The 11,273-nt window shown below is 38.7% G+C and overlaps 1 protein-coding gene across 1 annotated transcript in view; it reads right to left on the bottom strand.

Moving 5' to 3' along the window:
* Positions 1–3,572: 3,572 nt before the first annotated feature.
* The window catches only part of LOC101862690 (etoposide-induced protein 2.4 homolog), a gene marked incomplete in the record, with an annotated part of 17,578 nt that continues 9,877 nt past the window's right edge, over positions 3,573–11,273 (bottom strand). The window contains 3 exon segments of the mRNA XM_035972979.1: positions 3,573–4,149; positions 6,102–6,189; positions 8,372–8,446. Of these exon segments, the coding sequence (XP_035828872.1) occupies positions 4,114–4,149; positions 6,102–6,189; positions 8,372–8,446 (199 nt within the window).

An 11,273-nucleotide genomic window follows, 5' to 3' on the forward strand; every position in this document is an offset into this window, starting at 1 on the left:
ATATATTTACACAAAGAAAAGCATTACTCCATACAAAGACAATAGACAACATCTGAGCAAACTAGCAATAGTTGGCAGACAAACAACACTTACAGACAGGATTACTGGGCTGCAATAACTGCGTTTGTCTCTTTCTTCATGGAGAATCTTCCCCTTCAGGCTTAAGCGTGAAAGTTCTCACAAAGAGACCCGAGATGTTCCCCATCAAAATGGCTGACAGTGAGGTCTGCTTAAATTGAAATCTGCGGAGACTGATGAATATTCTTCGCGGTTCAGCCTGGTTTTCAGTTAGGAGAAGTCGCCCAAATAGAATGGGAAAAAAAATTGGAGGATTTCATTTTTTGGGGTTTAAACAGAAATCTGGGGTCTGCCAGATTTTGTTCGCGGTTCAGCCCGGTTTTCAGTTGAGAGAAGTCGCTCAAATGGAAGAAGAAAAAAAAAAAGAAAGAACCGGGAACTTCATTTTTTATTTCATTTACTGGTGTTTTCAGCTTAACTGTGTTTGGGGCAATCAAGCGGACTTCACTGAACTAAGGGTCACAAGAAGGATGCCAACTTCCTCAAAATGAAACACAAAAAAACACACAGGCAAAAATGAGTGAACGTGTTACACAGCTCATGAAATCGCGACCACAGTGCTTTCTTGTCGTATCTCCATTTTTTTAAACAGTGACCATGTGACTTCTTCTTAAGTTCACTCTTTGTTATGAACTGTATTCACTGTTATTAAAAATGGAGATACGACAAGAAAGCACTGAGGTCGCAAAATACGAACTTCTTCAAAGTCACAACCAAAGACTTCTGCAGCCATTTCATTCTCGTTAACGACGATACAGACTCACACAGGAAAAGGAACATGGCACAGGCGGTTGGAGAGCGCCGCTGGCAGGTCATACTTCGGTTCTTTCCCTCTACTGATCTGTCTGTCTGTCTGTCTGTCTCCCTTTTTCCCCCGCACCAAATGGCGGTAATTTTCTCGATGAGCTCCTCTTCATGCATACAAACAGGAACATAAGACTATAGCTATATACATCCAGCAGAATCGTGTCTGTTTGCCACGGACAGACACATTCTTGAAAGACTTGTGGTATTGCATGGGGCAAGGCGGACATTTATGGTGTGGGTCTCGATGATTCACAATGAAAGGACTAGTCACTTGAAAAACACCGCCAGCAAACAGACGAACTGGCAAAACAAAAAGACAGACCCATCTCCATTTCGTTCATTAATCCAAAGCTCGTAATAAGTTTCTGTCTTTGTCAAAGTTAGGGTCTATTCTTGATGTCATGGATTCGTTCATTAATCCAAAGCTCGTAAAAAGTTTCTGTCTTTGTCAAAGTTAGGGTCTATTCTTAAAATTTCATGGATGAGCATTCATGGAAAACACCACAATAAAAGATGACTTGGAGATTGACATAAAACCTTTTGAGTTTTTCCACAAACACAACGATTTCCTCTTTTCCCTTTTCTTACACTTGTCGAAACTCAGCACCATGGACAGAGAAGAACATACAAAACCAAAAAGAACCATCATAAAAAATACTGCAACGAAACTTTTCACCCAAGTTGTTTACAGTGCAGTGAATTTGACCCAACAAAAAAAAAATGTCAGAGATAAGACGAAAGTATACAGCGGCCTTTAAATAGTAAAAAAACAAAAAAACATTTGTTCTTAAACAGTAGAAGCAATGTCCCCATTCTTACCCCATCCCAACGCTAGCAGAATACACCCCCCCCCCCCCCCCCCGAAAAAAAAGAAAACACAAAAAAAATAAAGAATTTATTTCAAATTGCCTGCATATGCTTCAGAAAGCCAGCAATAAGTCTTTAGCTTTATTTATTGTTGCTTTACTGTATTTCACTGTGACAAACATTTCTGATCTATGATAAAACAGCCAACACAACGCATAGAACATGTGTGAAAAAAACCTAGAGAAACACTACATAATGTTTTGCTTTTTTTACCTGAGAGGAGGCTGCAGTGAAATTAAAATGTTAACAAATGTTTTCTCTTCTTTGTTCTAGCAACTTCCGACCGAGAGTATCACTGCATACAAAACCCAAAAGATGACAAGAGTTTAAGGATATGGAAACTGACACAACATGGTCATTTTCCATGCACCAATCATCCCCTTACGCGTAGGGACAGAACGGAAAATGTTCTCCAAAACTCTCAAACAGTAAACATTTTACAGACATGGACATGTACCTTAATTGAGCTTTAGGATTAAATAAAAAGCTCAAACAATAAAGCAAAGAAAGACAAGGAGCCAAAAGTAAAGACAATTACAAAAGTAAAAAAAAGACTTGCATTTCCAGCCCACTCCAGTATTATTTACATTTTATCCCCGGAGGAGGTTTTCCCACTCTGTCCAGGCCCTCTTGTGGTACAAAACCGAAACAACACCCATTAAAAGAGAACTGTTTTTGGCAATTAATATAACATCAAAGACGTCATAAAGGAATGTTGTGCCCGAGCCGCTGCCAGCAGCTCACTAGCACAACAGTTTCGAATTATGCATTTTTCCCTGACGGTGTGAACAAGCCGTGATAATTCCTTCACCTGTCGTTGTTGTCAGTCCCTCCAATGGAGGAAACGGTCATGTTGCTTAGGTCGCTCCAAATGTTTACCCAAGTTGACCAATGGGTAGCAATAAATTTTCAGCTGCTGGTAAAGAGTTAAAACCCACATGGCGATGAACTGTCTAGGTTCTCAGGTAGATGCCGAGACGCAGACCTGTCAACCCCTACATGGCCAAAAATTGGGAGTTTTCCTCAAAATCCCTCCCAAAAAAATCTGAGTTTTGGGACAAAAATGCCAGTCTCCAGAATCCTAGTTGATTCAGATTACATAACGAACCGAACGTGACGAATAAATACTTATTGCAAATACTCATTAATAAAAATGTGTATTTTCATGTCATTTACGATAAGTCTTGTACAACCGATGGCAACATAATTTTTTTTACAAAAGGATTTTATGCAACTCTGTTCGGGTTTCCCCCTCCCCCCATAGGCAAATAAAATCCAAGGACTTTGATTTAATCCGAGTGGCCTACTTGTCAGGTCTACTACTGAGATAGAGAACTGCAGGATACTTTGTATGTCGTCGGGACAACAGAAAAAAAAGGACAGCTGAGATAGAAGAGGGGGCACTTGTGGCTAGCTGCCCGCTTTATTAAGCTGTGAGTGTTTCAAAGAACAAATACAGACCTCAACCATTAGTCTTTCCACTAAAACACTTCCTCGAAATAGAAAAGTAAAAAAGACAGGAAAAAAATAGGAAAAGAGAAAAAAAATCAGAAACAAAAACACAACAAAAAGTTATCATATTATGTTTTTCACAAAACAAAAAAAAAAGGAAATTCGAAAAGGGAGAAGAAGCAGGAAAAAACAACCCCCAACCCACTACAAAAAGTAATCATACTTTTTTTTTTTTAAACCAAGGTTGGGGAGGGGGAGAGGGAGAGGAGGGGAGGTGATGGTAGTTGGGCTCAGCAGTTTTCAAAGAACTTACTCGGTTACTTGTTTGGAGAAAATGTATTAAAAATATCATCGCAGGCGGTACAAAGTTTTTCAAGTAAGAAAGAAAGAAAGCAACGAATGATCATATCGACCACTGACAGATTTTTTAACCCAGCTTCGACACTCCTCAAAACATGGCAGGAAGCGATGACCCAGATTGCGATATCCACCAAAGGCTTACAATTTGTCTAAAGGGTCTCACTGAATTTTTGTTCAAATTTTCGAATTTAACAAATTGTGAGCAAAAACAAAAGATTTTTAAACATAACCTTTCTGACACTGAATACAAATGAACCCAGAAACCCCTGTTCAACATTTTGCTGCCTCATCTCGCCGATAGGCGACGTCTACCACTCAGTTTCTTTGGATTTTCCCCAAAATATGATGGCAAAATGTTAAGAGAAAAATAATTTTGAACATTCTATACATGTGGAATTTTAAAAATAAATCTCCAGAAGAATGCCAGTCCTGATTTCAGCACAGATTTGCGCTCCACAAACCAAGGAAGATACACACACACAAACTCTGGCGATCTGCCAGCGACTGGATTGCTTTTTGTTTCCCCGCTCCTCCTAAAGCTTGAGCTGCTCAACTTTGCTGTGTCTGCTCAACATTGCTCGACGGCTGCACGGAAACACACAAAATATAAAGTGATAGAGTAGATAGAAAGAATCATGGCACTAGTAACAAAAAGGAACAGACGAACGAGAATTGAAACCAAGGTCATTATGATAACTGGAAGAATAACAATAGTAATAGAAGTCGTATGAAAATAAATAAAAATATAACTACTACTATTCTACTACAACTACTACTAATACCACTACTACTACTACTAGTACTACTACTACTACTACAACTACAATTACTGTTACTACTACAACTACTACTACTAGTACTACTACTACTACTACTAGTACTACTACTACTACTACTACTACTAGTACTACTACTACTACTACTACTACTACTACTACTACAACTACTACAACTACTACTACTACTACTACAACTACTACCACTGTTACTACTGCAACTACTACTATTACTACTGCTACTACAATTACTGTTACTACTGCAACTACAATTACTGTTACTACAGCCTACTGCAACTACTACTACTACTACTACTACAACTACAATTACAGTTACTACTACAACTACTACCACTGTTACTACTGCAACTACTACTATTACTACTGCTACTACTACTACTACTACCGTATCTATCAACAGCCCAAATTACCTGTCTGAGACGACCAAGCTTTGTCAAAAATTATGCATTTTCCCCTGACGATGTGAACAAGCCATCACAATTCATTCACCTGTCGTTGTTGTTAGTCCCTCCAGTGGATTAAAAGATGATCATGTATCTTAGGTCGCAATAAATTTTCAACAGCTGGTAAGGGAAGCGTGTGTTCCATCATTACCTATAAGCCACAAATCAGTCCGTAAACCCAGTCCATATAAAGTCAACACAAGAATACAAGAGAAGTGTCGCTTGTTCGCCAAGTGGTAGCGACCCATTTGTTTGTTTTACTACTGCATTCAGCCTTCCTTGTCTGACATATTTCGTTTGTTTTGACCTTTCATGGAACCATATTTTCAATAAAATAAAAATAAAACTAACATAAAAAAGTTCCACAAAATCCATCCTATCCTCTTCCCACTTTCAAAAGATTTTTAAAAAAAGAAAATGAAAAAATAAAAACATTTTAAGGAGACCTATAGCAGCCCTAAGCCTGCGACCACCTCCAGCTGGGACCTCAGGAGAAAATGGTTTGTTTTCTTCATTTTGATCATTCCTGCCACCCAAAGACAGCCACCTGTCTTATAAAGGCCACTTTTCTCCTCGACAATGCGTGGCCGTCTTACACACGTTCCACTGTAATACAGGGATGCCACTGGACTTTTGAAAAAATACCGGAAATTTTTTCGAGACTAGATTTAGCAGGTGACGAAGCAATAAATGCAACAATATAATATTATATCATTTCAACAAAAAGACAAAGTTCCTAACAGACGATGCCCAAAATAACGGGAAAAAACGGAAAAACGACATTCCGGGTAATAATATTGATAATAATGGGAAAAATTACAACAGAAACGGTGGCAATAGCAATGAATATAACTTGCACGGCGTACAGATCACCTACTTAGTACACGGCTTCGCCTTTCATAAGCTGGACTTGAGTGTTCACTTTTTTCATCCATGGCCTCGTTAGCTTTCACACACACACTCACACACACATACACACACAGGGAAACACGCACACACACAAAAAGAGAACAATAAACAAACAAACGCACAACACAGAAACAAGTTTTAGGTTGAGTAAGAATTTTACAGCACTTGCAACACAATATGGTCACATAAATGCCGAAGATTAAAGGTGTTACAAGAGAGTAACAAACACAACATCAAAAAAAAAAAGGAGGAGAGATAAGAACGAAAGATGTTTGATAGGAAAGAATGAGCAAACCACACAAGCGCACCCACCAACCACCCACACTTCCACGTCTTATTCAGACAAGAAATCCGACATTTCACTGAAAAAACAAAATGGGATACCAACCTTTTTACGGCCAAAGTAATGATGTGCCAGCTTGTACAGCTCGTTGGCCAGGTACACCGATGGGAACATGATGTGAACGGGGAACACGCTGAAAAAGAAAAACCATATGCGAGGCATCGTGGTGAAATTAGGCGCTGGTCAAAATAATGAAACTGAAGAAACCAGCAATTTTATGCTCATCTGGCAATTTTTATTGACTTCTTGTTTTTTTTTTGTTTTTTTTTGCTCAACACCTTTTACGTCCATTTAAAAATACATTCCTGTATTACATGGATGTTACTGAAAAACTTAGATTAGAGGCATAAAAGTAAATAAATTTTGAGTTTCCGAGCCTACTTATGTCATGGAAGTAACACCTTTTACGTCCATTTAAAAATACATTCCTGTATTACATGGATGTTACTGAAAAACTACCTTTGATTAGAGGCATAAAAGTAAATAAATTTTGAATTTCCGAGCCTACTTATGTCATGGAAGTAACACCTTTTACGTCCATTTAAAAATACATTCCTGTATTACATGGATGTTACTGAAAAACTACCTTTGATTAGAGGCATAAAAGTAAATAAATTTTGAGTTTCCGAGCCTACTTATGTCATGGAAGTAACACCTTTTACGTCCATTTAAAAATACATTCCTGTATTACATGGATGTTACTGAAAAACTACCTTTGATTAGAGGCATAAAAGTAAATAAATTTTGAGTTTCCGAGCCTACTTATGTCATGGAAGTAACACCTTTTACGTCCATTTAAAAATACATTCCTGTATTACATGGATGTTACTGAAAAACTACCTTTGATTAGAGGCATAAAAGTAAATAAATTTTGAGTTTCCGAGCCTACTTATGTCATGGAAGTAACACCTTTTACGTCCATTTAAAAATACATTCCTGTATTACATGGATGTTACTGAAAAACTTAGATTAGAGGCATAAAAGTAAATAAATTTTGAGTTTCCGAGCCTACTTATGTCATGGAAGTAACACCTTTTACGTCCATTTAAAAATACATTCCTGTATTACATGGATGTTACTGAAAAACTACCTTTGATTAGAGGCATAAAAGTAAATAAATTTTGAATTTCCGAGCCTACTTATGTCATGGAAGTAACACCTTTTACGTCCATTTAAAAATACATTCCTGTATTACATGGATGTTACTGAAAAACTACCTTTGATTAGAGGCATAAAAGTAAATAAATTTTGAGTTTCCGAGCCTACTTATGTCATGGAAGTAACACCTTTTACGTCCATTTAAAAATACATTCCTGTATTACATGGATGTTACTGAAAAACTACCTTTGATTAGAGGCATAAAAGTAAATAAATTTTGAGTTTCCGAGCCTACTTATGTCATGGAAGTCACAAACTTCGAAGGTCATTTTCTGGCTACTTTTACCTCTTACACCAGATAACCTTCAGCTCCTTCAATCGCAAATATCTCGTTTTCTATGCAAGACAGATAGGTATATTTTTCATTGAAAGCTAGATGAATGAATAATCTTACAAATCATACCAATAACTCCACATGCCCACAAATCGACAAGGGCCTGATTCCACTAAGTTGCGACACATTTTAATTTTACAGTCTTCTTAAACCAATCTCAATGACTTCACAAATAGCACCCATATGAATACCTGAAGTCTGATATCTTTTAACATGAGTGTTTTTAACTCCCATCAATACAATTTAGATCATCTAGGAGAGAGGTTTTCATAAACAAGTGTCTGAGGAAGTTACTGAGGATCAGATGGACAGACAGGGTCACCAACGAGGAAGTATTAGGAATAACGAGACAGAGCCCAGTCAGAGATGAGGTGGGAAGACGGTGTTGGCGATGGATAGGACACACTCTCAGGAAGTCAAGCAGCTGCATAACAAGAAAAGTGTTAGATTGGAACCCACAGGGTAAAAAATCAAGGGGAAGACAACGTTGAACCTGGAGGCAGAAGAGTAACGGAAATGGATGTACAGAAAAGTGTGAAGACATGGAGTGACATCAAGCAACAAGCCCAAGATAGGAAAAAGTAGAAAGTGTTTGTTCGTTGTCTGTATCCTGATGCAGGGTGAGAAAGGCAATGAAGATGATGGGAGGTTTGGGACCCTGCTTGTCAAAGCAAATCCAGGCCGAAAGAGATACAGCAGAAAGACTGACATACTCGATAAAAATATAAAAATATTACACATTAACGACTTCACAATCCCACATGGTGACAATCCCCCCCCCCTCCCCCTTCCCCAACACAGGCAGTACAATATATGTACTTACAACTGAGATCTGGGCGGGCAGGCCACAGTCGCTCCGAGGATGCTAAACGGAAACAGCAAGGTAAAGGCCATGGTCCTGTAAAGAGAATATCGCGTTTAGTTTTAGTATAACTTTTAGTATAGTTTTAGTTTTAGTAGAGGTTTTACGGCACTCGCAACTGCATACAGTCATATGAGCGTCGTATAACTTTTAGTAAGAGCTTTACAGCACTTGCAACACAATAAGGTCGTATAAGTGCCCAAGTTTAGAGGTGTTCCAAGAGAGTAACAAACACAAAAAAAGAAGGAGGAGAGATCAGGACAACAGATGTTTTTAGTTTTAGTAGAGGATTTTACGGCGCTCGCAACTACATAAGGTCATATGAGCGCCAGAATAGATGTTTCATAGAAAAAAAAGAACAAACTACAACAGAGCACCTGCCAACCATCCACGAAAGCCTGAGTTTCTAGCAAAACACTATTTTCATATATATATAGTCAAAATTGTCTAAGAATGGCTACATATTGCCAAGGAGAAAAATGTCCTTTTTTTAAATAGTAGAGGGTTTTACGGCGCTCGCAACTGCATACGGTCATATGAGAGCCAAGGGGTGGGTGTCAACAGAGAAGTCTTTACAGGGAATCAGACTTAAACTGCTCACCTCTCTAGCTTCAACAGCACAAAGTCTGCTTCGACTATCAAGGCACCCCGGAAATAGCAGGTCACAAGAGAGTGACAAACATACAAAAAAAGTAGAGGAAAATGACAATAGTAAGGATCAGGAAAGAAAAAGCAGCAGTTTCCTGTTGTAGCTCAGGCACAGTCATGAGCATGACATGATGAATCAGCCCATTTACAATTCTACTGGGCTTGAACGAGAAATGTCCCCCTTTTAGGAACGGCCTAAAGACACTACAGTCAGTGGCACCACCCCGAAAAATGTCTCTCTTACATAGTGTCATTATAAGTTAACAGAAAAGAAAACACATTGGGGGGGGGGGGGGTGGCACTGGTACAGGTGATTGTTCTATACAGGTGGCTGTTATAGCAGGTTTGATAGCATACTTTTAAAAACTTTCTTCATATTTATTGTAACAGATAGACGGATGGAGGGTTGTTGTCGGCTTTGTTGTCACGATTAACTGAGTAAATGATTACACATCCTAGTGAGGACATGTAGATTTATGGTTCTTGCCTTGTGCACACCAAGATCAGGTTGTTGAGATTGAGTGGTATACCTTGTATCATGTTGTATTATGCAAGGGAAGGTCTTGATGATTCCTGTTTTCTTGGAGCACTTTAGAGAATAGGCATTATTTTTTATAATTTATTACAAATTTTTGTTTCAATACATTTGTCTTTCACAATTGATATTGACAACAGCATGACTTAGATTTGGTCGCTTTTAAGGACAAGTGGGCTAACCCAAATTTCAGGGGTTTCCAGAAATCTTGGCCTACACCAAAAGTGGGCATTGCCCTACCTATAGGAGAAGTTTGGTTTCATTGGTGTGTATATTTGTTTGGTTAAAGAGAAAACTCACTTTGCCTTTTAAAGAAACTGAACAAGTGGCAAAAACTTTACCTTTGATTTTCTCAAAACAACATTTTTCAGGATAGCCCTCGTGTGCTTAAAAGCGACCATTTATGTATAAATGTATCTTTTCTTTTCTATACCTCTTGTGTTTCTGTCACAGTCTGTCTTACTCCCCCCCCCCCGCTCCTGTATCAAATGAACAATACTGTGTCCATATTTGTACTCAAATGAACAAACCCTACCAGATCTACATTGCTCCCCATAAATGATAGATGAGAAAACGTTCTCAGTCTGAAAAACTAAGGGCGTGTTCAGCTAAAAGGTAAAGCAAGCTGGACGGTACCTCATTCTTCACTTAGCTTCGTGGGCGGTTGGCGGGTGCTCTGGTGTGGTCTGCTTCTTCTTTCCTATTAAACATCTATCGTCCTTGTCTCCCCTTCTTCTTTTTTATGTTTGTTGCTCTCTTGTAACACCTTAAATCTTCTGGCGCTCATGTGACTTTATGCAGTTGTGAGTGCCGTAAAACCCTCTACTACAACTAACTCACTTAGCTTCCTTCGGCAGTGTGATCCGTTGGTTTTAGTTTCAGTAAGAGTTTTATGGCACTAACACAGTAGGGTCATACAAGTGCCCAAAATCAGAGGTGTTACCGGGGTTACCGGGGAGTAGCAAAAACAAAAAAGGAGGAGAGATAAGGACGACAGATGTTTGATAGGAAAGAAGGGGCAAACCACACCACAGCACCCGCTACCCACCCACGAATTTTTGGTCACTAGATACCTGATCAGTTGGAATTTTTACAGTAAGACGACGTGATACAGTGATTATAAAAGTAAGACCACATGATATGTGAGGCAGCATGGTAAAATCAGGCGCTCGTCAAAATAATGAAATCAAATATACCACCAGCATTTTTCTGCACGTTGACCATTTTTATAGAAATTTTATTTTTTCGCTCAGCACTTTTTATATAAATGAAAACACATTTCCACGTGAATTTTATCGAAAAATGTCGATTAAAGTCACATAATATGTCATTTTTCAGTTTTGAAGGACTCACAAGCTATTGAAGTTACCAAACTTTGGCGGCCATTTTCTTGCTAATCTTACCTTTGACAACAAGCGACTCTCACATCCTTCAATCATAAATATCACAACTTCTATTCAAGATAGCTGGGAATTTTTATCACCTCAGCAAGACAAAGGAAAAGGCTTTATGGAGATACCAATAGCTCCATATATGCCAAAAACATTGACGAGCGCCTGATTCCACCACATCGTGTCATATAGGGCAAAAACACATGAGACACCTGTCCATTGTGCAGCGGAGGAACCCCAAGATTTGGAGCACTGGCTGCAGAGATCCCCCGCCACGGAGGTTCAGCGG

The sequence above is a fragment of the Aplysia californica genome, unplaced genomic scaffold (assembly GCF_000002075.1).
Source record: "Aplysia californica isolate F4 #8 unplaced genomic scaffold, AplCal3.0 scaffold00937, whole genome shotgun sequence".
In the NCBI taxonomy this organism is placed as follows: domain Eukaryota; kingdom Metazoa; phylum Mollusca; class Gastropoda; order Aplysiida; family Aplysiidae; genus Aplysia; species Aplysia californica.